This window comes from Grus americana, unplaced genomic scaffold (genome assembly GCF_028858705.1).
Source record: "Grus americana isolate bGruAme1 unplaced genomic scaffold, bGruAme1.mat scaffold_833, whole genome shotgun sequence".
In the NCBI taxonomy this organism is placed as follows: Eukaryota; Metazoa; Chordata; class Aves; order Gruiformes; family Gruidae; genus Grus; species Grus americana.
The window spans coordinates 45949-71083 of record NW_026562035.1 but is presented as its reverse complement, the minus strand read 5'-3'; the positions used below and the strand labels follow the sequence as shown (position 1 = coordinate 71083).

Genomic DNA, 25135 nt, shown 5'->3' with positions numbered 1-25135 from the left:
CACCATGCTGCGACCACTGCTGCTGCAGCTGCCACTGCCGGAGCATTGCCTGCTGGCACAACACATCAAGGGAGAGCTCTGTGACCTCACAGCCCCACTGGGCCACGCCCTTCGCCAGGACAGGCTGAGAGAGTTGGGGTTGTTCTGTTACCGGAAAGCGGCAAAATAATTCACTCTCTAAGACTTATTTGGAAGTTTTAGAAAGCAGGCATTCTTTATTGCAGCACTGGCTGCACGGGGGATAACTCCACCTAACGTGCACACCCAAAAGACAAAACTAGCAAGTATTTATACTATGTTAATATACATATTCAGTATATTTCCGAGTAGTGCTTATCACATTCATGGATTTTTCCGGGAACTCGTTAGCATATGCTAATGTCTTTCGCGCATGTTTGTTGGCACCTCCGGGTGGTCGTCCGGGGTCTTCAGACTCAGTCCTGGTATGACGTATACCTTATCCCTCAAGGCTGCTTTTGGGATCACCTTGTAACTTTCTTATCTTTGCGCATCTGTTCTTCCAAGGCCAAGCTGTTTAAAATGAGATTGTTCCAGAGCTTCTTAACTTACAACTAAATATTTTCTAAGTTACAATGGTTTCCCTTTTGTTTGGTTACATCTATTGAGCAATGGATCTAATTGCTTGAATTGATCTTAGTATTTCAATATTCACAGGTATCAGTTCAGCCTGGAAAAGACAAGGCTCCGGGGAGATCTAATTGCTACCTTTCCGTACCCAAAGGGGCCTACAGGAAAGCTGGAGAGGGACTGTTTATGAGGGAGTGTAGTGATAGGACAGGGGTAATGGGTTTAAACTAAAAGAGGGGAGATTTAGATTAGATATTAGGAAGAAACTCTTTACTGTGATGATAGTGAGGCACTGGAACAGGCTGCCAGAGAGGTTGTGGACGTCCCAGTACAAACTGGAACCCCTGATCCTTCCCAGTACAGACTGGAGCACGTTCTGCTATGTGCTGGCTTTGGCTGCCCCACGTGCCCGTGGGGAGGGCTGCGCAGCTGGGCCTCACCTGCCCTTCTCCAGCCCAGAGCCCGCAGTACAGCCTGGAGCTGCGTCCTCCTTCCCTGCCTTCAAGCACAGACCCCCCAAGGCCTCTTCTCCAGGCCCCTCTCCCCTACCTGCTTTCTAGGGTCCAAAGCGCTGGCTGTAGCATCTTCTCCAGGGCCAAAATGCTCATTTTTGGGGCCCAAACCTGTCTTTTATTACCCACAGCCTTTTGTGAGGGCCCACAGTTTCATTCTTAGGGCCTAAACCCTCAAGGCGGAGCGAGTCGCCTGGCAACGCCTGCCAAAAAAAAAAAGGGAGAGCATCATCAGTGGATGATGGGGTTTGAGCCCCGTTCGTGGGACCACCGCGGCAGAGAGGAGCTGGCTGGCGTGCCACCGTCCTCGCCGCTGCTCGTGTGCTCAGCATTGCCGGCCGAAGCATGGGAAAACCGTACACGCGCGTCTCGTCACGCTCGCATGCGGTCCTTTACCTTTTTCCTCCCCAAATTCAGACTGTTTCTGTGTTCATAGGGAGAGTCTTCCACACGGTCGTTTTCGACATTTCATCCCAGATATTAATCTCGGAAGGATCGGTCCTGCAATAAATATTTTACATCGCAATCCGTGATTACGGGAACTGCTGCCGCCAAGTGCGTTAGCACCAGCAAGAGGACCAGGGGGGCCCGGGGAACCAAAGCTCAGCGTAAGCACCGGAGGTTTTGCTGGATGAGGAGTTTCGGGAGGCAAGCCTGTAGAACAACAGCTCCAGGCAAAGGCTCTTGCTGGCGTTTAGCCCTGGAGCGGGCTCCTAAGCCACTGCTGCTACAGGTCGTGCCTACACCACCTCTTTCTTAAATATGAGGATCTCCTGCTACCCTAAAGTCACTGATGATGCAAGTTTTGGGGGTTAAATGGGAGTTGTGCAGCCGCTCTGCGCAGGGGCAGAGCCCCGCCATCGCCTCCGGCAGCCCTGCCCAGAAATTTGATTTTCCCGCCGAGCGGACCGCTTTACCGAGGGACGCTCGATAAAGATGGTGCCAAAAACCTTCAAACGAATCTTGCCGGGGGTCCTGGCGCTTGGTGGCACTTTACCTGTCGCTGCTTTGCTGTGGGATATCCAAGTCGCTGGTCTTCCCCACTTTCAGTTGAACCCAATTTGCAGCAGCAGCTTCCATCACCTTCTGGGACTCCTGACGGAAAAGGGACAAGCCAAGTTCTCGGTCTTTAATCAAAGCGGAGATAAACTCAGCACCCAGTAAAGACGTTGCACGCTGTCCTCTCCTCCTGACCTGCGGCAGCTTTAGCTATTAGTGCAGCAGGGTGAAGACCTTTCACTCCAAATACTTTGGGGGGATTAAAAAAACGCTATTATGAGTAAACCTTTCCGTAGTATTAATTAATAATAATAATAATAATCTTTATTATAGGACTCATTTTTAAAATTATACCTCTAGTCGAGTGTTAAGCTCACTGCTAATTTAGGACAAAAGGTTACGATGTGTGATCCAGGCTATTAGGATCCGTTTCTGTTTAGTTCTGATCTTGCCCCGACATTTAAAGACGAGCTGTGGCAGAAAGAGGCGATCTCACAGCCCGAGGGAGACGCCCGGCCCCGAGCACCCAGCAAGCTTCACCTCTTCTTCTTTGGCTTCATTTTTGGCATCGTCCAACTTCTTCTGCTTGCTTTCTGGCATAAGGTCATCCAGAAAGCTGAGCTCTCGCTTCGAGAAGCAGAAATCCATCACTTTCCGGACAAAAACGAGAGCCAAAACCTTCACGAATAAGAGGGAAGGTGCAGCGAGGTCAGAGATGATGCCACAGCTCGCTCCGACGCTACAAACACCCCGACGCCGAGCAGCACCGGCTCTTACCATCATGGGGAAGATGATGGCGGCACGCGACACCTTGATGGCCCAGAGCAGGACGAGGCAGATCAGCTGGATCATGGTGAAGCAATGCACCTTTCGCAAGGGGACGTGCCGCAGGTAGATGAAATCCGGCTGGTGTTTCGCCGGCATCCCAAACAGCTTCAAGCGATCGAAGAACTGTAAAATAACAGTGAGAAGTTTCTGGCCCCGGGGAGACGCGGAGGGAGTGTTCAGGATCTCACTTGCAATGAGAAATCCTGGATCCCACCGCGTTCCTCTGCGAGCAGCACCCAATTTTCCCTCCGCTCCATCTATAAACCGGCTTGCCCGCGAGAGCTGCCCACCGAACTGCAATTATTCCCCGTTATTCTGTTCTCAGCGTTTCTCAGCACGCTGAATCCCCCAGCAAGGATTTCCACCAGCCACAGAAATCGCCTTCCCTTCGCGCTGAATTCCCCCTTTTTCCCGTAACCTGCCCTGAACTTGCCCGGTCCTCCCGGCCCTATACACCTCCTGTGCCTCCTCCAATCTTTTTCTTACACAAAATATTTTGATCGCTTGCTTTCGGAGAGGGGTTTTTCCCCCCATGCCCCTGCTTTTTTTACCTGCTTCTATAGAGATGAAATACCAGGGACCCAACACGCTGTAAAAGAGGCCGTACCTGAATTCCTCTGAGCGACGACACACCCATGTAGAGAAAGACGCCATAAAGCACAGGCATTGGTATAAACTCCAAAAATAAATAGAGAAGATAGTGCATTCTTGTTTTCAAATTGCATTTTCAGTATTACCGCTCTCTTCTACAGTCCCTGCCTAAAATTGCCTAAAGCCTTCCAGCTTCCAGAGGGTTAGAGAAGTGTCGCATTTTAACCATCAGAGATTTTGTGCGTGCGAATGATTTAATGCTCTGCTTTAGGCTGAGCTTTTGAGTTACACTTCATCAGAATAATCCTGTTTTCCAGAAAGGTTGGAGGAAAATAGGTGATTTCGCCCATGCTACCATATGCCGCGTTCTGCGACGGTAGAAAAACATTTGTACGTGTTCTTGTGGCAACACGCAAGAGCAGCGTGCCTCCTGTGAGCCTAGAGATGAGATTACTTTGTGGGAGGAACACGCAAGGAAGCCCACGGGGACGATTTCAGCGCGTTTAGCTACTGGGAACGGCTGTTCCGAGGCATCTGGGGGAACAAATTGCAAGCGATAACGTGCTGCCTGGTTGAAAGAGCAGAGGTACTGCTCTAAATACGCTTCATCGTAACCCATAAACACGGGTGGGCCTGAAAGACATCTGAAAATCCAAGCAGTTGGCTTGCTCGCTTGGCTCGAGCGTGCCAAACTGGGGTCTGAAGGGCTGGAAAGTGCAACCGAGGGTGGTTCCCACCACGGATCGAGCCCCAAGGTTTGGGATCACCTCCTCCTCTGCTCCACAGCTACTCAGGCCTGGAGAAAGGGGACTAGTTTTGCATAACCTCCAAAAAGCTCGCGGTTGTTGGGTGGTTTCCATTTTCCTCTTACCTTTAACACCGAAGTGAAGAAGACTGAGCAGCCCATTAGCACAAAGATCATCAAGCCAGTGACTCTCTGCTCTCGTATCCCCAGAAACTTGGGCTGTTCTCCTGGAGCTGAGCAGCCAGACTCTACTTTGAGGCTATTCACGTGGGTGATGGACAGGACGGTCGCAGCCACAAACCACGGCAGCCCCATCACGGAGCACACCCCCAGCATCACGGCCACCATGAAGAGGTCCAGGTGGTACCCGCATCCTTTCTGCGCGGAGCAAAACAAGAAACAGAGCATCTCACGGGACAAGAGCAAGGACAACGTCGCAAGTCAGACCCAAACAACCCTGTTTGAGCTCAAGTCGACGTCTTGAAAATTGAAAACACGAACTGGAAACAAATAAGGATGTATCCAGTCTTTGCGCAAGCACCTTGCATGACAATCCGGCAGCAGTTCAGACAAAGTGGATTTGGGGAGTTTGTATCTACTTCTCAACAAAAAAAAACCACCTTACTATTTTTCATTCATAAAGACATTTCTACCACTTGCGAGTAAGATATGACTCTCAGTTATGCCTGGCAGCACATCAAAATGATTCGTTCCCCAGCTGCTGCTGACATTTTAAAACAAAAGCGTGCTTCTACAACGCTCTAAGCTTAATATGCTCCTCCGAAAGATTGCTCATCTGAACTCCCCTGTTGTCGTTTGCTCCCTGTGTCATCATTAAGCCAGGAGACCATCTTGCCACGCTGCCTGACGTTGTTCCAAACCAATGCCTTCACAAGGCATTTGGAATTGGAGCTTCTCCCCGTACCTGCAGCCCAGAGCGGGTTGGGGATGGGGTTGTCTCCTGCAGCCCCTTACCCTCAGCCTGTGCTCCTTCCTGTTCACGATAAGAGCCGTGATCTGCTGGTCCATGAATATCAAGATGGTGCAAAGCAGAGCTGGGATGAGCGCAGCCACCACCGTCCACCAAGGGTTGGGTCCTATGGGGTTGATGAACCACCCGCGGTCGTCTCTGGTAGGCTGCAACAAAGCACACACATCAGCCTCGTCTCCCAGCCCAGCTACTTCACCGGCTTGGATTTTCCCCTCCATCCCCGTGTCACAGCATCTCCCAGCCCTGGTTTCACGTCACCCCGGGGCTCAGCAGTGCCAGCATCCTCTTTGCAAGCACCTGTAGCTATTTCTCCTGCAGGTACCTAGTTTTGGGGCTGTCTTCTCATTTCCAGGAGGAAACGATGCACTTGGAGGTGGAGGAGGAGATGGTCACACCACCAGCATCTCCTCCAGACTCAGCCCTGTCCTGCCCCGGTGAAACCCGCTCCGTGCCACAACACCCCCCCTACCTTGAACGTATGGGGGATGTGGAGCTTCGGTGACGGGATCCCAGTCATGAAGTCAGTGAGCACCATGATGACGATGGTGAGGAAAACAGCAAAGTCACTTATTGTGGACCGCACCTGGGGCAAGAAACCAGAGCTGAAAGGGGCATCGCAAAGGGGGCCGCAACATGAGATGGAAAAATGAGAGACATCAACAACATTAAGGCTGGTTAACAAAAACCCACCACTCTGAGGACATGCAGCCAAATCCCTTGGTTAGCTACTGTTGCTGTGCTTGTCTCTGTGAGAGCTGGTGTCAGACAAGAAAAAAAAAAAGAGTTTAATTAGGTGGAAGAGGGTTGTTTGAATTCAAACCTTAAGTAAAAAAAAAAATTAAAAAATAAGGAAGCAGATGGCTGCCACTGCAGCCACGCTCACAGCTAAAATGGGAATAAGGCGCACTGAGGCATCGTATGTTCCTCAAAAGGAAGAAAAAGTGTCTTTTCCTATGGCAGCTCCTCATTTGAACCAACTTTCCCCTTGAGCATAATGCACAGAAGGTAAAAAAAAAAAAAAAAAAGGCAAATAAACCCCCACAACTTTGGAAGACCTCATTTCCCACTGCCTGAGCAAAATATCGCTCGGGGGCAGGTCGCGAGGCAGGTGGGAAACGCCACGGTCGTTTAGCACTCATGGAAACGAGGGAGGGACATCCAAGCTGCTGGAGAGTTTGGCCTTCAAGGTCAATGTTTCCCAGCTTGACCAAGCGGTGGCAAATACTGCTTAGCGCTCCGGGAAAGCCATTTTGGGAAATGAGTGTGGAGACTGCTGCCGGCCACCATCTTCTACCTACTCTGGTTGGGAAGTAACGGCTGCTTTTAAACTTCTTCAAGAAGCTCGACAGGACAAAGGTGGAGAAGAAGAGGATGCAGCACCAGAAGAGGACATTAGGCGCGTAGGGGCCATTGCGTCCACAGGCAGGTCCGTGAAACTCTCCATGCAAATACCGACATTCCTGGAGAAACAGAGCGTCAGGACACAAAGGTAGTGCACGTGCGGCAAGGAAACCTGGGATAACTCGGGGCTTTTGAGGATCTTGGTCCAAGATCCATGACCTTGTAACTGCTGCTGCTGCTGCTGCTGCTGACGGAGATTTATATTGAATGAGCAGCAGCTGAACAAGTGACACATCGAACCGCACAGAGGAGAGCGGAGAGGCGAGATGTGATGGGACACCATATCACAGACCCATGGCACATCCTCCGCTCGAATGGCAGGCAACCGTGGCTGAAGAAGACGCCAAGAGGGGAAGGAAACACTGGAAGTTCTTGGGGATAGAGAAAGAGGGAGCAGGGAAGGAGGGCTAAGACAACCGCGGAAGGAAAGGAGAAGAGACGAATCGTCCCTTCCCAGCGAAGGGCTCCCAGGACACGGCCAAGAGGGGATGAAGATGTCCTGAAGAGCCTCCCATCCTATGCCTGGGCTTTGCTTCCAGCAACAGCAGCCCGAGAGGCTGCTCAGACGTGCAAATTTATGCATGGACCTACAGACAGTGCTGAGTAAGCAAGCAAGGACTGGAGTTCTTAGGAACCAATTAAGGAAGCTAATGACTACCTTCAAGCAGGAACTTAAGTCCTCCAACTTCTACAAGAATCAAACCACCCACTTAACCTTGCTCCTGGTCAGAAAAATTGTCCTGCGACAGGGTCAAGGAGGACAGTTATTACCCACGATGTTGGGGGGGACAAGGTGGACTCTCCTTCCCAGGACCAAGCGGGTTAAAACCACACGTTAGATTTAAAGAATGCCTTTGCAGAGCAGCACTAGCACAGTCTGAAGCCCCTCATCACCCGAAGGGCTCTGACTTTTGCAAAATGTGAACGCCCCTGGACCCCGCGGCCGCGGAAGTAGTGGCTTGGGGCACTTACAGTCACCGTGAGGTTTTCCCAGGCGATGCCAGACACGTTGATCTCGTTGCTCTCCCAGAAACGCAGGGTTGCCTTGCTGGGATGGCTTGGTGCCTCACACTTACAGCTGGGAGGAGAAAAGCCAAGACGAGGGTGAGGGAAAGGCAATGGAGGTGCAGCCCTGAGCTCCTGCCAAGGGGCAGTAGCCTTTTAGGAGGAAAAAAAAAAACTCACTAGTAGACGGTGAGGAAGTCGAGCTTGCTGTGCATGTGCACAGGGTAGGTCTCTCGCAGGTGACTCAGCTTCTCCAGAGCCTCGTAGATGAAGATGATGCAGATGAGGGAGGCGAAGGCTTCTTCGGTGAAGCGGGTGATGTAGCACACCAAACAGCTGGCGTCGGTGGCCACCAGCACTATGCAGAAGAAGGCAGTCCACAGCCCGATGCAGGCCCGCAGAGAGAGATAGGAGAGCGCGTACTCCCTGGGAAACCAAAATCAAACAAAGGCTGGAAAGGCCAGGAAGAGGCGCCGAGCCGTGCCTTCCTTCGGGGAAAATCACGAGCAATTTAGGAGCACGTCAAGGCTGCAGATGGTAAATGCACTTTCCATGTCCTACTACAGACAGCCTTGGGGCTGTGGTGCAGGGTGCGGACCTGCAGGAGGAGAGGCCAATTATTTCATGATTGTTATTTAACAATTAGCTTGTGTTAAGGCCTTGGAGGCTAATTGAGGTCAGGGCCCTTTGTGGAAGGTGGTGTCCTCCCACATCACCCCCATGCCCTAACACCAAAACCCCGGCTGATTTTGCACCCAGTCACCTGCTACCAGCAAGCTGGGGCTGAAGAATAAATTGAATTGCAATCAGGGTGTCTCATCTCACATCAAAGTCATCACAACACAAGGATCCCCATCCTTATGGCTTCTCCTCTTCCTGCTTCATTTTAACCCTAAAAACCCCAAACAACCTCATCCATCCTTCAGAGACCAAGGGCTCTTGCACCATCACATACTAAAGCAGCAGCGTGCAACGTCTGCGACACAGAAAACAACTGAAATCTAACAACTCTCACTGAGAAAAAGACGAGAAAAACATCTTTTCTCCACCAGTGCCTCCTGAAGGCTCTCGCGGCACTCGGCCGCGGCAGCCGGCCTTACTTGCAGAATTTGTAGAGGATCTTTTCGAACACGAGGACGGGTCCAGTGCTGCCGAGGATGGTGAGAGGTTGGCCAGCAAAGAGGGAATACACCACGCCGGTCATGGATGCGCCCAGCAGTGACTCCATGGCACTCTGTCCAGGGAAGAGGCAGCGGCGAGGAAATAAATCAATGGGAAAAAGAAGAAAAAACCCAAAGCAAATTCACTGCAGCGAAGATTTTGCATGAGTTTTGCGCTCCCCCACGCCACCCAAGAGAGCTGCTCACGATGTGGCCGTCAGTCGCCTCCCCCAGCAGTCCCCCGAAGGTGATGACAGGGGACATGCAGGCACAGAAGAGGAAGAGGAAGGACGCCAGACACTGCAGGCTCAGACCATCCCGAAAGTCGCTCCAGAACCACGGGGCTTTGCGCTTCACGTCCAGGATCAAACCTCCAAAGAGCCTGGAGGAAGGAAAAACAAATAGACTGTTTCCCTGCAAGACCACACAGAGGGGTTTTTGCTGCAGAAGGACAAGCCCAAGCAGACAGTAACCTTCATTGCTAACCAGCAGCAGTCTCCTTCGGCCGTTTTATACCCGGCAGAAACCAAGCAAGCACAAAAAACCCCTCCAACAAAAAGAAAAAGGACCAAACCTGAAAGCCCATCCCCTCTTACTGCAACTGTCCCTTGCTTGGAGAAGCAGCAGAGCTCTCCCTGGAGGTATTTACACAGCTGCTTCCACCCCAAATCAAGAAAATCTGTCTGCAGTGGTGCTGTGGCTGAGCCCAGCTGCCCAGATCTCACCTGCCCAGCCCAGGGGACCGAGCTGGTAATGTGAAGCCCCTTCACTGAACCAACTAACCCCAGAAAACTGCTACAAGGGAAGGTGCACGCTCCGATTCTAGAGGCAAAGAGAAAAAAAAAAAACAAACAACAAACCCCACAAACTATTAAAGCTCACACCTTCCCGTGCGCTCCAGTTCAGGACCACTGTGTTTCTCTGGCTTGCTGTGAGAAGCACTGTCATCGAGAGCTCCTGGCATCTTCCTTTTTCCCTGTTAAAAAGGAAATAAGCCAAAGCTATGGATTCGTAACCACTGGCTTGTTGGGCTTCTGGTCTGGGTATGTGACTGCGTCAAACTGGGACCTGGTGAATCTGGGTCCCAGAACAGCATCCCCGGCCGGCCGGCCGCCGGCCTGCCCGTCCCCCTCGCGCCTCCCTCCGCCGCAGCACCCACCTGCGAAGGGACGTTTTTCGGGGGCTCGATTCGGATCGATGGATCCCATTCTCCTGGCGGCAAGACCGTGACCTGATCCAGAAACTCGTCGATGCCGGCCACGAGGTCAGCCCGGTTCTTGGCTTTATAGGCAACGTCACGGAAAACCTGCCGACAGGAGACAACCTGCTCAGAGGACAACCCATCTCCGATGTCCTAAGCACTACAGTAAGCTCCTGGCTAAATGCAAGATCATTTTCCCCAAATTTCCTGCTTGTAATGGCAGGAAATATTCCCCCAAATGGAAAAATCTGTCCATCACGGTACTTGTAATCATCTCCTCCACGAGGTCCCCATCCCTCATGGCACACCATACCCTTTTGCTCAAAGCGGGGAAGTTTCACTGGCCCTGGCAACGCCACCACTGGGGACAGGGTGCTGGGGACCCCGGGGAGGTGCAGGATGCACACCGGGTGGGATTTCAACCTCCAAGAGGTGGGGTGATACAAATCCGTGCGTTTGCTTCGGCGTGTGAACGAGGGGTGGGCTATCTGGAGAGGTGTGGGCAGTTGGGAAGCAAATCCTCTTCCTCACTACTGCAGAGAGCTGAAGAAAACCAAAAATGACCCGGAATTCTCTCTTCTCGCACCTCATCCGTCATGATAGTAGCCATGGACCTGCCGATCTCATGGTACTGATGGGCTTTGCCTTCTGGTCCAAGCAAAACAAACAGGAACCTGGGCAAGAAAAACACAATGAGCGAGAAGAACGTGTCCTTGCTCAAAGGACACCCAAGGAAATCCCTGGGAGCCCCCAGCCCCGAGCGCAGCTCCAGAGGGGACACGTAGGCTCACCGACTCCGCCAGGAATTTGAAATTCACCAAAACCGATGGCAAATTTAATTTTTGGGCCAATTTTAATGAAAATTGGCCAAGGGGTTTGAAAGACACAGCAGGGAAGGGATGCGAGTGGGAGAAATGTCCTCGCTCCCCCTGCCCTTGTTCCCTTGGGACGCCAAACTGATGCATGCACCTTGATGTTCTTTCGTTGGGTGGGGGTTTTTTGAAATAAAATCTTTGTGCTTCTCCTTCAGACCTTGTTGGGATGGGAACTTCCGTCATGCCCGAGAGGAGGACAGCCGGGGTCAGGCGGACAAATGCCACGATGGGCTGGCAAAGGAAATCCAGCTCTCCTACGAGCACGTTGGATGCTTCAGCCCCGGTGGGAATTTTCTTCATGAAATGCAGCTGCGCCTAGGCACAACAAGCGATTTTCAGGCAAATACCCCAAAAGCAAAGCCCTCAGCACTCTGCACCCAAATTTGCAAGACCAAATCTGGCCCTAAAGGCATAAGATAGCTACGAGCGTCTCACCTTGCTTAAGTCCATCGCGTTGCTCTCATGGTTCACCCCATTTTTAGCTTCTGCAGTGGTAGGACAAGGATGCGGGGTGAGTGTTTGGGCTGGTAGGAAAAAGAAAGACACTCAGAAAGACGGACAAGGAGCAATTGGGATGCTTCTCCTTTGCCAGGACAAGTCGAATGGGACCAGAGCCCTGCAGGAACCCTCACCTGGTGCCAAACCCTGCAGGAACCCTCACCTGGCTTGTCAAGGAGGTGCAGGTCTGACTGCTTCTTGCTCACATCAGCAAACGAGCGGACGATGGGAAGAAGGTTGTTTCTTTTCTTCTCATTCTGATGGTGATGCTTCTTCAGTAGGACTTCTCGAACTTTTGCCCACACGTGCTCGTCAAACTCCGTGGACCGGTCTTGCGGGCCCAGGATCATATCTGGGGATGGCAAAGGGAAACGAAGCCGTCAGAGCAGAAACCCCCCCAGGTCCCAAGCCCCGAAGCCCCCGGGGGAAGGCTGTGCCACGCAGGATCCCCTGACACAGGCCCAGCCTTGCTTAGCAAGACATTTTAATACAGTTCAGCCTTTGCAGTGAAAGCAAGAAGTTTCTTTTGCTAAAAAACACGAGCAAAGTGCTTATTCATCACTCTGCTAAGATAATTATTTCCCATTCGAAATAATGCAATTTTCTTGCCCCGTCTGGCCTTTCTGTCTGACTCTACACATTTAAAAAAAAAAATGGAAAAAACACACCAGAAAAAGCTGGTGTGACTGTTGCACGCCCAGCCTGCATCCAAAACCAACTTAAAAACACAGCGGGGTTTCTGGAAAAGGACGCGCCGTTGGGGCAGGGTTTGATTCGGGAGCGGAGGGCACCGCGGCAAACCGAGCTCGGCCGTTCCCGCAGAGACGCGGCGCCCGCGGTACCTGCAATCTCTTCGATGCTGTTGGCACAAATGTCCAGCAGCACCGTCCCGTTGATGATGCAACTCCTCAGCTCAGAGAGGCTGTGCAAGGACAGCGTGGCCACGTAGGGCTTGCTCCAGCGCTCGCCGCCGTCTTCCACGTCCTCCTCAAACTTCAGCCACCTGCGGACATCAGGCGCGATCAGCCCCATTGCGAGGAAACGGCCTCAGCTCCGCAACCCCTTTAACAGAGCTACAGGGCGGCGAGAGAAGGCTCCTCGCATCGGCACCTGCAAAAGCTTTGCCAAAGTCCCGGAGAGCGGAAAGCAGAGCCCGCGGGCGCTGCCGGCGAGGGGACTCCTCTCCCACCGCGGCCGGCAGCGGGGATTTACCTTGCCGTTTCCTTCCACTCGGCATCTTCACCCTCTTTCACGCAGATCTCATCCAGCTCGGTGAACAAGTCATGGGGAACGTGCTGCTCGTCCTCCTCGGTCCCGAGGATGAACTGCACTCGCTGGGACGGAGTGTCTGGGGGCAGAAGGCAAAGCCCCGTCCCGTTACCGTGCCCGAATACGGCCCGTCACGCTCATAGGCAAAGCGGGCATCGATCGGCACCATAAACATCGGGCTGGCCCCTCTGCCCTGGCTCTGTCCAGGCTTGCACAGAGCCCCAGAGAAGGAGAAGCATCTAATCCACCTCTGCATAAGCATGGGCACCTTCCCTTCCCCACAGTTCCATTTTTAAAGGAGGATCCCTCTGAGGAAGGCGAGCCTAAATCCTTTATGCATTTAACTGTCTTAAAAAAATAAAAAAATCAAAAAAAAAAAAGAGAAGAAAGAGGAAAGTTTGGGAAAAGAGAGAGGGTCCTGCTAAATGATGCCGCTTTCCCTCGGAAGAACAGCAAGCCACTCAAACCGGCACGGGGACCTGCTTGCAGAAGACCCCAGCACCCACGTAGCCCCGAGGAGTTCAGTGAACGCTGCGGCGGGACTTACAGTGGTAGCCCTGCTCCGTCGGGGCAGAGTCCTTCTCCCGTTCCCGATGCTTCTGGCTGTGGGGACGGTGATGCCGGTGGCTTTGCCTCACCAGCGGCATCCGCACGCCCACGTACAGGGTCCGGTGGCCTGCGAAAAAGCGGCGTTTGCATCGTTCTCGATACCGCGGAGACGCTTGACGCAGATGCCGCAATTAAATCAGTGCAGCCACCCCAGGAAGAAACACCAACTTCTCTTAATTTTCTTTTAACTGGATCCCTGAACGTCACAGACCTGCCCTTTTTTCCCAAGCCTATTTTACTCAAACTTTGCAACGAGAGAGCAACAAGTGATGGTTCCCGATCATCTAAAATGCCAAGCAAGGGACGTCGCAGGGACTTTGTGCGACGGGAAAAGGCGCTGGGCTGGCGGCTCCTCTACCGGGATCTCAGCAGAGACTCACCTTCCAACTCCTCCTTCTCATAGTGAATATTGACGACGTTGCTCGTTCTTCCTTGGTCAATCACTGCCTCTTCGTCATCTCCCTGTTTAGAAAGGAGAAGGGAAAAGTTGCGCAGAGCTCCCTTACGTCCTCCCGGCCATCGTCCACCCCCGCGTCCACCCAAATCCACGAGCATCACGCCTCCGCGTGCCTCCTCCTCCAGGCACAGCCCTAAAAGCACGGACTTGGAGGAGGTTTCTCTTCCCATAACCCAATAAAACAGCCCGTAGCATCGTTCAAACACAAAAAAACCCCCCAAAAAACCTCTGAGATTCGCACCCAGTTGCTCGATTTCTGAAACCGAAGTTTGAAGAAGAGCAAAACACCAAGAAAACTTGGGGACCTGGCAGGGCTGTTGGACGAAATTCAAGAAGCAAGAGCTACACCGGGCACTGGGAAACAGCCCAAAAGAACCAAACCCATAATTTAAAATAAAACTTCAAACGCTGCGCTGGCATATGCTGCCCGTCGTACTAATGATGATGCATTAATCACAAAGACTTAATAAAAAAAAAAACAAACAAACCCAAAGCCAGAGAATAAATAACTTGTTACGATTTAAGCTGCAAACACTAACGTGAAATCTGCTTTTTATCCCCCAAATTCCTGCTTCGACTGAACAGCATCACCTGCCACCGCGCGGCAGCGATGCTCGGGAAAGGCACCGGTTAATTTAACGACCAAGAGGAAGAAACGCTCCTGTCTGGAAACGAGTTTGCTGGTCCCCGAGTATTAATTTCAGAGCCGACCTGTTGCTAACTCCCCGCCAGCTCCCGGGACTCGCCCACGTAACCCGGCAGCCGGATTATCACGCGCCCGTGGCTTTCCTGTCCTCTCTCCGATGACGGCCTCCGCCACCCTCCGTCCCCTCTTAGCAAAAATGCATCCTGCTCCCCTTTGGTTTTGCCAAAAAAAAAAAAAAAATCCCCAAAAAAACCAACCCCAAGAAACTCCAAACCCCAAGCCGGGAAAAGGTATGGGATGAAAGGGCTTAATAAAATCGCTTTAAATTGCAATTTTAAAAAAAAAATCACTGTTTAAAGAAAAAATTGCGGTTTCAAAAAAAAATCGCAGTTTAAAAAAAAAAAAAATCGCGATTTAAACGAAATCACAAGCTCGAGCGCATTAGGTGGGTGTTGGAGTGGGAATACACGGGGCGGTTTGGGAGTCAAACACCCCGCGGGTGACACGGGGAAAGTCTCCGTCTCTCTTAGAAACCGTTTTGCCCCCGTACTCCGACCAACGACGCTGAACCTGCCGCCGGGAGCCCTCCCCGGCACAAAGCATCTCCCCCCTCCGCATCCCTCTGCGCTCCGGGGAAATGCCGACGGGATTTCGGGGAGAGGTTTCCAACCGTTTGGGGCGGGGTGGGGGGGCATCGGGGACGTTGGGCCCCTCGGCAGAGCCCCTACCTGTAACTCTTCCAGCAGCGTCATTTTGTAACCCTCGTCCTGGCTCATCCTGACGTCGGTCAGCGGTTTTGGGGTTTTGGGGATCAATCAAGGGGGGTTAGACCCCCCCAGGACACCGCAGTAACCCTCACCGAGAGGAGCTCAGTGTCGCCCGCTGTGTACCAACTCCAGGTACACAAAAAGTGACCATTTCTTGGAATTGGAATCTTGGGCACGGGCGGTTATTTAAAGCCACGCAACTCCAAAACTCATCCTGCTTGGAAAACTTAGTGGATGGGGAGAAACCAGCTCTGTTTTGAACCAAACCTACCCGGAGGAGAGAAATGGGGTGTAAACGCCGGGGCGAAAGGCGTAAGCGGCGTTTTGGTGTGTTTCACAGCACAAGCTGCCAAAATACGAGTGAGGCGCAAACCCTTGGGAAAATACCCGTTACGGGGCAGCTCAGATCCCCCGCTGCTTTTATATTATTAAGTTTTAAAGCTTCAGGAGCAAACGTGGGAGGAAACGGGACAAGTGGGGACCTCCGGGTCCGTGGCGGGATGCTCCGAGCATCCCATCCCCCTTCCCCGGCCACCGCAGCATCCCTGAAATCGCAGCGAGCCTCGCGCGGAGATGCCACCAAAGAAATTAAACCAGAGCACTGAAAGTGCGTGGTGACAGGCAAACAAAAGCCAAAGTTTCAGCAAATGATGGGGGGTGGGGGGTGGCATTTTACTCCCCCTGAACTGCTAAGGCATCCAGCAAAGATAAAAAATGTACAACTCTAATTAATCTTTGAGTCTGCCGCTTCTTCCTCCTCACGGGGAGGACTCCTCTCATCGTTCCCCTGCTCCTACATGGAGCCTCTCCCACGGGCTACAGTCCTTCACGAACTTCACCACGGGCTGCAGGGGGATCTCTGCTCCGGTGCCTGGAGCACCTCCTGCCCCTCCTTCTGCACTGACCTGGGTGTCTGCAGAGTTTCTTACAGCTTCTCACTCCTCTCTCCCGCTGCAAAAGCTCTCTCTAACTGGTTTTTTTTCCTTCTTAAATATGTTCTCACAGAGGCGCTGATTGGCTTGGCCTTGGCCAGGGGCGGGTCCATCTTGGAGCCGGCTGCCATTGGCTCTGTCAGACACAGGGGAAGCTTCTGGCAGCTTCTCACAGAAGCCACCCCTGTAGCCTCCCTGCTACCAAAACCTTGCCACACAAACCCAACACATTTGGGCTGGGTGCTGAGCCCCGCTCCATGCCGGCAGCTGTGTGGGAGGAAAATCCTTTGGGGATCTTCTGCCGGGGGGAATTTGTGGAAGGGGGGGACCCCAATGTCAGCTCTCTGTCCTGGAGCTGGAGGAGGTTGATCTAAACCTCGGGGCGGCACCACGCTCCCTCCCTCCCTCCCTCCCTCCCAGGCATGAACCCACCACAGCCGAGCAAGGAGTAGGGCAAATAATATGGGATAGGATAGTGCGTATATATGATGGCGGGGACAACCCTGGCCTGGCTTGGCAGACCCTCCCGAGACTGCAAATTATTTTTCTTTATTATTAGAGCTTTTCTGGAGGATGCTGCACACAGTAAAGTACTTTACAGGACACAACCCCCGCTCTGGGCACCTCCCGCAGGGAGAATGCAGGATGCCACCATGTGCATTAAACCACATTTTCTTCCCCCATCCTTCTCTCCCGAGCAGATGGCAGTCGTACGAATCCCAAAGCGCCCAAAGCTTCGCCTCCAACATCAAGCGACACTCGGAAGGCACCTTCACCAGCGACTTCACCCGCTACCTGGACAAGATGAAGGCCAAGGACTTTGTGCACTGGCTCATCAACACCAAGCGGTACAGGTAAAAAGAGGAGAGGGGAAGGGGACCACGCTGGGAAATAACCTCCCACCACGCCACGATCCCAGTCGGTAACGCAGTTTTAGAAGTTTTCTCTCCACCTGTTTTCTTATATTCGGCAGCTCCGCAAAGAGGTCCCCGAAGGAGGAGCCCCGTGGCGTCCCCTTCCCGGCCGCGTTCCCACCGCTCACGTAAGTCAGCCCAAACAGCAGACGTGGCCCATTAAAAACAAATAAAGGAATCATTTCAAAACGTAGCCACAAATCAGCGGGTGTGGTGCAAAGTCAGAGTCTGGCTTCCTACGCCTGACGCTGCTTCTCATTTTTGCTGGCTCACGTGGCTTCTCTGGTGTTTACTCGTAATAAAATAAAACAAGGAAAATTAAGCTGCTTTGGGGGAGAGTTGATAATTTACGATGGGAAGAGGCTGTTTTGTTCTTGCCGTGCTCCGTGCTGACGTTTTGCATTTCATTTCAGTCTCAACGCGGCGGGATCGTTTGCATTTACAGGGGATATTACCACGTTGCGGTCTCGTCGAAGCAAAGCATTTGCTCCTTTGCGAACGAGAAAATCCGCTGTTCCCAAGCTCCTAAACTGATGTTAGGGGGAGTTTCTAGTCCGTGAAACTGTTTGGTGGTTGTTTGCTTTTTATTTTGAAGGTACAATTAAACGGCAACATCAGCTTTCCAGCAGCATCAGCCTGGGGATAGTTGCACCCGTCCATCACTGCCAGCGATGGGATGCTCCACGGGAAGGATTTATCCATCACACGCAGCCGCATCAATCAATCCCTTCGGTGTTTCCCAGTCACCTCCTCCGAAAATTGGCACCCGCGCATCAGCCTTCCCTTCAAACCTGCATTTCTCCGGCTTCATTTTCTCTCTAACAGCTCCGAGGGCGCTGTAGATCCTGCGGCTTTCCCTAAACCGTAATAAAACCTTTGTTAAATCCGGCAGCCGGTTGGTGACGTCTCCAATGCTTCCGAGCATCCCATCGGGATGATTTTGAGGCACCGGGCTCTGATCCCCGGCTTGGCTCAAGTGCCCCATTTTTCTCTCAGTTCCTCGAGTTTTAGGTAAAAGGGTGATCGGGATGAACCTGCCTGACCCCACAGACCTGTGCCAGAGGGGATTTGGAAATAAATTAAAAAAAAAAGGAAGATAACTAGAACCTTTGGATTGAATGGTAATTAATTGTGTTGCAAATGGTCCAAAAAAAGCCACAAAAGGCAGGGGGGAGGATCTGCTCACTCTGGATGGGGCGACTTCTCTCCTGTACCAACACCTTCACCCCCCCAAGTCCCATTTCTGAACTCCCTGCACACCCCCGGTCTGGCAGAGGTGACGTGGGTGATGCTGCTGTCCCCTCCCTCCTGCAACACAGAGCTCATTGCCATCACTTGCATAGAGAAATTAAAATAATATTTTTTTTTTTAAATTACATAAATAAATAAAACCCCAAACCCACTGATTTCAACTCTTTCCCCAATCGGTTGGTTCCTGACCCAACATCCCAGGGAGATGGATTTCCCCCAAATCAGCGCTGCCCACTCCAAACCCCCCCTTAAAGAGCTCCAAAGATGCCTCCAACTCCTCTCCTCCCTTTAAAAGACTCGGGAGCGGCACAGCAAGACACACGAGACTTTTATTATATTCTTTTCCCATTACGTTCAATGGGTGACAAGAGAAAAATCAGACAGACACGGCTCAGGCGGGTGGAATCGTCAGCCAACATCAACCCTTCACGGACGGGACCCACGAGACGGCGACACAGATTTATGTTATTTCAGTTTCACAGAAGGTACCCAAAATCAATCAAAGAATAATTAAAAAAAAAAAAACAACCCCAAAACACTCAAAGATTCAAAGTGATAAATAACACAGATATGCTTGATGGATTCCCCCCCCCCAGTTTTATTTACAACACGGAGCATTTCCAAACTAGATCATCTCTTACCATAAAATAAATATATTTCAGCATCTCCAAAATGAAAAAATAGTGTATTTCTAAATGGGGGAAAAAAATGAAATAAAATTAAAAAAAAAAAAAAATTGTGCCAGTACCTTATTTATTACCTTTTTACATCTTTTTTCCCCCCTTAGGGATTTCCATGCACCTACATTTTAGGAAACTTCTTTCGAAGGGGCTCCCGGGAGATCTGGGGAGCTGTTTTAAGGCACCAAAGATGAGGAAAACACCCAGCACCCATCCTGCATCGATGGCAAAGGGGTTTTGCTACCAACCAAAGCGTCACGGGTCACTTCAAGGATGGGGTTTTTTTTCAGTCAGAAAGCGATTCCAGGAACACCTTTGAGAGGGTTTTTTCCCCCCCTCGTATAATTTTCCTCTGCACAGGCCAAATAATTTCATTTAGGGACAGGGCAGCAAGGGGACTGGTACCACAACCGCCCAGCTCCACGCCCATGCCCGTCACCGGCTTAACGCTTCTACCTCCACGGGAATTCAAGTTTATTTTCCAACTGGTGGAGAGCTCAGGGCTCTCCCCCACTGCGACCTTTTCTCCCTGGGGAGGGAGGGACGGCACGGGGGAGCAGCACAGGAAGGCAGCGTGGACGGGAGGTGCACGGAGGAAGAGCAGCGAGAAAACCCAGGCTTTGCACCTTTCCCTTCCTCCAAGCACACACACCCCCCTTTTTTTTTTTGGCCTCCCCTCCTTTTTGAAGAGCTAAACCAGTTTCCTCCCCCTCCACCGGTCACCCCGCCGTGCCGGCAACCGTCAAACTACGGTTTGCAAAGCCCCATCCCGTAAAAGCGTCCGATTTTGGCCCTGCTCGGTGATGTGCCGCTCTCACCCTTACAGAGCCATTTCACATTTTCTTTTCCCCACCCGCACGTCACTTTGGGTCGGTTTGATGCACAAAACGGTTACAGCGGCGGATGGGAGAAGCCGATGGCAGGAGGGTTCGTGCGCCCGTCCCAGCTGGGCGCGGGGCAGCGGCCGCAGCCGCCAAGAGCCTGGAGCAGGTGCTGAGCCCCCAGCAAGGTGCAGGGCTGCAAGGGGACCTTTTCTTCTGGGTTGTCCTCTCCTCCCAGGCTCCAGGGCCACCCGACTCGACCGCATGTGCCTGGGGTGACGCCGCAGCCCAAGGACCCCCCCAAAACGTGAAGGGGGCACGAGAACCGTCTCTGCTGAACAGCTTGTTCCTGCAAAGCGGCAGGGAGAGGGAGGAGGAGAAGGCAGCTTCCCGCTTTCCTCCCAGCTCGTCCCACCCTGCGAGAGAAAAGACTTTGCAAGGACAGGGCTGAAAAAAGAAAAACCAAAACAACCAACCCCTAGAGTCCCAGGGAGGTAAAAGGAAGGAAAGCGGAGGAACAACGGGGGGGCAGCCCAGGGACGCAGAGCCCCAGGTCTCACCTGGCCGCTCCCAAAACCATGCGCTCTATACAAAATATTCGATTTCAAGTGGTCCCTTATATTCGGTTTACGGCCAGGGGACAAGAAAGGGGCATTTCTGCATTTTGCAGCTTCCAGGCTGATGGCAGAGCCAAAGGAAAAGAAAATAAATACAATTAAAATAAAATTAAGATAAAATAAAAATAAAATAAAATTAAAATAAAATAAAATTAAAATTAAAATAAAATTCAAATAAAATTAAAATTGGTCAAAGAGAACAAAAGTGTCTTATGCCCTTCCAGCACTAGCAAAATATTTAGTTCACTTTAGAATTTGAACTACAATAAAATTTAGTGTAAAAATCACTGCAGAAAGTCCCAGTTTATCCTAGACAGTTACATAAAGTCAGCTTATATCTCAAGTCAGGCCTTATTTGGATTTTGCCATTTTGCCTTCTCCAAGAAAACCTGTTACTGCTTTTTACAAAAACAACACAATGCCAAGATGTTCCACTTAGGAAATACAGATTTCTCTAAGTCCATCCACACCACCTGAACATCTGGCGACAGACTCATTCCCCGACAAATCAATCATGTTTATATTTTTCATAGACTCAGGAGGACTCCCATGGCATGATGTTTGTTCCTCAGTTTTGGTATATAGACCCAGCCTTAAAACTCAGCAGATTAAATGAACTGACATACCTGGGTATGGGCCAAAAATGCAAAAAGATGCTGTAGTTTTGCCACTAGCAAGTTACATCCATGTAGTTGCAGAGATCAAACATGTCTTCTGAAACTGAAGGAAGAGAGAGACATTAGTCTGCTTGCTAGATTTCTAACAACAATGCAGTTATTCCAGCTCAGATAATTACTTCAATTTGAAAGAAAGCAAAACATGTCACGCTTCCCTTCAAGACCTGAATTCTGCTCCAGCGCAGCTGCAAAACTACTGAACAGTAGGAACTAACCCTGCAAAACTCCTATTTCTTTAACTATTTCAATGTGTAAGAATGGACTATAGACATTTGGGTGTTTTGTTTTCATCATGGTGTCCTATGTGCAGATCTTCAGGGCCGTGCTGAGGATCCCCTCTGAGCAGGGACGGCACAAAGCCTTTTCCACGTGCCTCCCTCACCTGGCCGTGGTCTCCCTGTTTTTCAGCACTGCCATGGTTGCCTACCAGAAGCCCCCCTCCATCTCCTCCCCATCTCTGGACCTGGTGGTGTCACTTCTGTACTCAGTGGTACCTCCAGCCATGAACCCCCTCATCTACAGCATGAGGAACCAGGAGCTCAAGGATGCAGTGTGGAAACTGAGGACTGGATGGTATTCGGCAGCAATAAACTGCCCATCTTCTGCTGCATAACAACTGTTATTTAACTCATTACAGGCCCAGCCTGTCCTCTGTAATTTATATTGTTGATGATGGTGTTTTACTTGCAATGATGTTGTCATCCCCTCTCTAATTTAGTCTCTGCTTTGCTTTTCTGACCGAGTGGCTGTGTAAACGTGGAGCCGTGCTCTCTGTGTGTTTAAGTAAAATAAAGGAACCTGCAGCAAGGTGGGGTTTTTTTTTGAGATCCTTCCTCCAAGAGCTTTATTGAGGTGCAGGGACAGTTCCTGTGTGCAGAGGTGGCAGGGAAGAGAGTCCTGGCATGGCAGCACTGCCAGGAAGCACTTGGTCTCCCAGAGCTGTTCTCTTTTCACTTCCACACTCTCTTTCTGATCCCTTGGCTTTGGTGGAAGGCCTGATTGCTCTGCAGCTCGGTCACAGTCCTGATGCGTGGTCGTCCTGGGACCGCAGGCAGGGACAGGCAACGGGCTCTTCTGTGACAGAGCTGGCCTCCGTAGGAGTGGTTCCATCATGAAAGGGCATCTCCTCAGGGCAGTGCATGAAGGCTTAAGCCTTCCTCCAAAGTCGCTATCATGAACATGCCCAGGAATGTGGCCCACAGATGAAAACACCAGTGAGCAGCTAAAGTGTGTGAGTGTGCAGGGTGGGGGCACACAGCAGTGTCCTCGCACAGCCAGTCCTCCTGGGACAGACGTGAAGGCCCAGCAGAGCAGGGTCTGGCCTGTGCCCGTGGTCACTGGACAGCCTGGGGAAGCTGCCTGTGCTGGTCTTGGCTGGGATAGAGTTCATTTTCTTCAGAGTAGCTAGGATGGGGCTGTGTTTTGGATTTGTGCTGAAGACAGTGTTGATGATACAGAGATGGATTTGTTATTGCTGAGCAGGGCTTACATGGAGTCGAGGTCTCTTCTGCTTCTCACACCACCCCACCAGCGAGGAGGCTGGGGTGCACAAGAAGCTGGGAGGGGATGTGGCTGGGACAGCTGACCCCACCTGACCAAAGGGATATTCCATACCATATGACATCATACACAGCACATAAAGCTAGGGGAAGAAAGAGGAAGGGAGAGACTTTTGGAGAGATGGTGTTTGTCTTCCCAAGTAACCATTACATATGCTGGAGCCCTGCTTTCCTGGAGATGGCTGAACACCTGCCTGCTGATGGGAAGTGGTGAATTAATTCCTTGGTTTGCTTTATTTGCGTGCACAGATTTTGCTTTACCTGTTAAACTGTCTTTATCTCGATCCATGAGGTTTCTCACTTTTACCTTTCCAATTTCTCCCCAGTCATGAATTGGTGGCAGATTCCGATCTTACCCCAGGATCCGTGCCCATATGGCCATTAATCACAACCGAGCTCTTTCTAGTTTGTTTACCCTGAGTCTGGGAATTAAGGTTCTGATTAAACATCTCCATCCAGAATCATGGGGGGGTTCTGGCTCGCTTGGTGGGCACGTTGTCATTGTCGGATGCCCTCCGCTTGCTGCTGCCCGCTTGCTGCCTGCTGCTGCCTGCCGCCGCACCGTCCCCATCTGGTGTCCCTTCCTTGAGGGTTTTCAAGTTCTTGGCCACCTGGCACACCACCCCTTTCTTCTTTTTCTTTGGTGGCATGTTGTCCCATGGGGAGGTCTCGTGCCTCTTGTGGGTGCTGGCTGGCGTGGGGCGCTTGGCCTGCTTGCTGCCCGCCTTGGCCGATCTGGGCAGCACCTGGCAGGAGACGAGGCCTGGCGGCAGCGGCAAGCGGGTCACGACGACCTGGGGCTGCCTCCGCAGAGCTTCCTCCACCAGTGGGGCCATGCAGGGTGGGTGAGGCTGGAGGGGAGCTTCGGGGCTCAGCCGAGGACTCTCCAGAAGACCCTTGAGGGCACTCTCTTGAGGACCCTCTGGGTGACCCTTCAAGGCGCTCTCCACAGCAGTCTCCACGGGACTCCTCACCGGCAGCCAGGTGGGGAGGACTGCTGCCACCATGCCCTGCTTCTCCTTCTCATCCTGCAAGGGGGATGTCACCACCCCCATGAAGGGGTCGACATCCCCCAGCATCACCGCCGCTGCTCGGTCCTCAGGGCAGTCACCCTCCGCCCCGTACTCTGAGAAGTCGAGGGGCTGGTTGAGGAAGGCGGTGCTGGTGAGGCTGTCGGAGATGCCAAGGACATCGAGGAAGGTGTCCTCACCATCCCCTAGCCCCACCACTGCCTTGGCTCCATGATGTTGAGGAAGGTGGTCAAGGTGGAGCTTTTGGGGCCATCAGGGATGGTGTCCTCGCTGTCCCCCGGCATAGTTGCCACCGCTTGCTCCTTGGTGCAGACACCCTCTGCCCTGTATTCCAAGAGGTCAAGGAGCTTGTTCAGGGAGGTGGTTAAGTAGGGGATGCTGGGGACATCGGGGACAGTGTCCACACTGTCCCTCAGCCCCACCACTGCTGCTTGCTCCTTGGGACAGCCGCCCTTTGCCACATACTCAGAGAAGTCCAGGAGCTCGTTGAGGAGAGGGGTCAAGCAGGGGCTGTTGGGAACTCCAGGGACATCGGGGACAGTGTCCTTGCCATCGATGGGGTCGAGCAAGGCGAGCATGTCGGTGAAATCTATGCCGAATGACTCCTCGTCCTGAGACTGCAGGGTGTCCCCTGCCAGCTCAGGAAAGGCCTCGGCGAAGGTGTCTGTCACCAGCTCGGGAACATCCAGGGGCTTCTCCAAGGCCTCTGGGGTGCTCACCCCTGCGGAAAGAGCAATCAAAACGAGCCCAACCCCAGGGTGACACAAGCTTTCCTGGGGATGGGATGCCCACCCACAGGCTCTGCCACCCCCCAAAGCTCACCTTTGGGCTCCGCCTGGGTTCTGCCACATGGTAAAGCTGCGGTGGGGTGGTGGGGGCTGGCATCGGGTACACTGTCCTCCATGACCCCTATGCCATTGTCAGAGGGCTGCAATGGCTTCTCGGTGCTGCCGGGCAGGGTGTGGACCACAGGGAGGCCCTGTACCCCATGTTGAGCTGCAGGATGCCGGAGCTCCCTGTCGACCACGGCCCATGGCTCCAGCCCCATCGGCTGGTTGGGCACCAGCGTCCCCATCACCACCTGCTGTCCCCAGCTGTGGGCAGGGGGACAGGGAGCAGCCATGGCGGGGAGCTGCACCCCGCAGGGGAGCTGCGCCATGGGGGGAAGCGGCACGACGCAGGGGAGCTGCACCAGCTGCCCCAGGTTGCCCAGGGGCCCTGGCAGCCCCTGCCAGACGGTGGCCTGGCCTAGCTGGTAGGTGACGGGGTGGAGCTGGGCAGGCTCACAGGACATCGGCAGCCCTGGGACAGAGGGCAGCACTCCGGCAGTGACCGGTGGCAGCATGGCTGGGGTGGTGAAGCTCACGCCAGGAACCTCCAATGCCATCGGCAGCTGGAGAGGGAACCTCTCTGTTGGGGGAAGCGAAGAGGGGTGATGGGGTGAGATATTGATGGGCAGAGCTGGTTTGGGGCTTACCCCGAGGGCAGGAGCACCAGGAGGAGCGGGAGCC

The 25135-nt window shown here is 52.5% G+C and overlaps 1 protein-coding gene across 1 annotated transcript; it reads right to left on the bottom strand.

Annotated features, from left to right (window-relative positions):
* Positions 1–1513: 1513 nt before the first annotated feature.
* Positions 1514–13740, bottom strand: LOC129201196 (electroneutral sodium bicarbonate exchanger 1-like). Its single transcript, XM_054812351.1, has 23 exons — positions 13653–13740; positions 13211–13339; positions 12607–12742; positions 12237–12397; positions 11558–11746; positions 11332–11420; positions 11054–11211; positions 10608–10695; positions 9980–10126; positions 9705–9796; positions 9028–9202; positions 8761–8894; positions 7841–8086; positions 7628–7733; positions 6553–6714; positions 5724–5837; positions 5239–5400; positions 4390–4641; positions 3535–3603; positions 2877–3050; positions 2640–2777; positions 2098–2195; positions 1514–1601 (listed from the first exon to the last, which is right to left on the bottom strand). Exons 2-23 carry the CDS (start codon positions 13308–13310, stop codon positions 1514–1516), a joined length of 3078 nt encoding a protein of 1025 aa, XP_054668326.1. The 5' UTR covers positions 13311–13339; positions 13653–13740.
* Between the last annotated feature and the right edge of the window lie 11395 nt (positions 13741–25135).

Excerpts from the sequence above, each read along its gene's own strand:
- LOC129201196 (XM_054812351.1), bottom strand. The coding sequence starts at position 13,310 with ATGCCGCTGGTGAGGCAAAGCCACCGGCATCACCGTCCCCACAGCCAG. Across the intron at positions 5,838-6,552 it reads GCCGTTACTTCCCAACCAGA|GTGCGGTCCACAATAAGTGA; the intron begins GTAGGTAGAAGA and ends TTCTTGCCCCAG. Across the intron at positions 1,602-2,097 it reads CCACAGCAAAGCAGCGACAG|GACCGATCCTTCCGAGATTA; the intron begins GTAAAGTGCCAC and ends TATTTATTGCAG.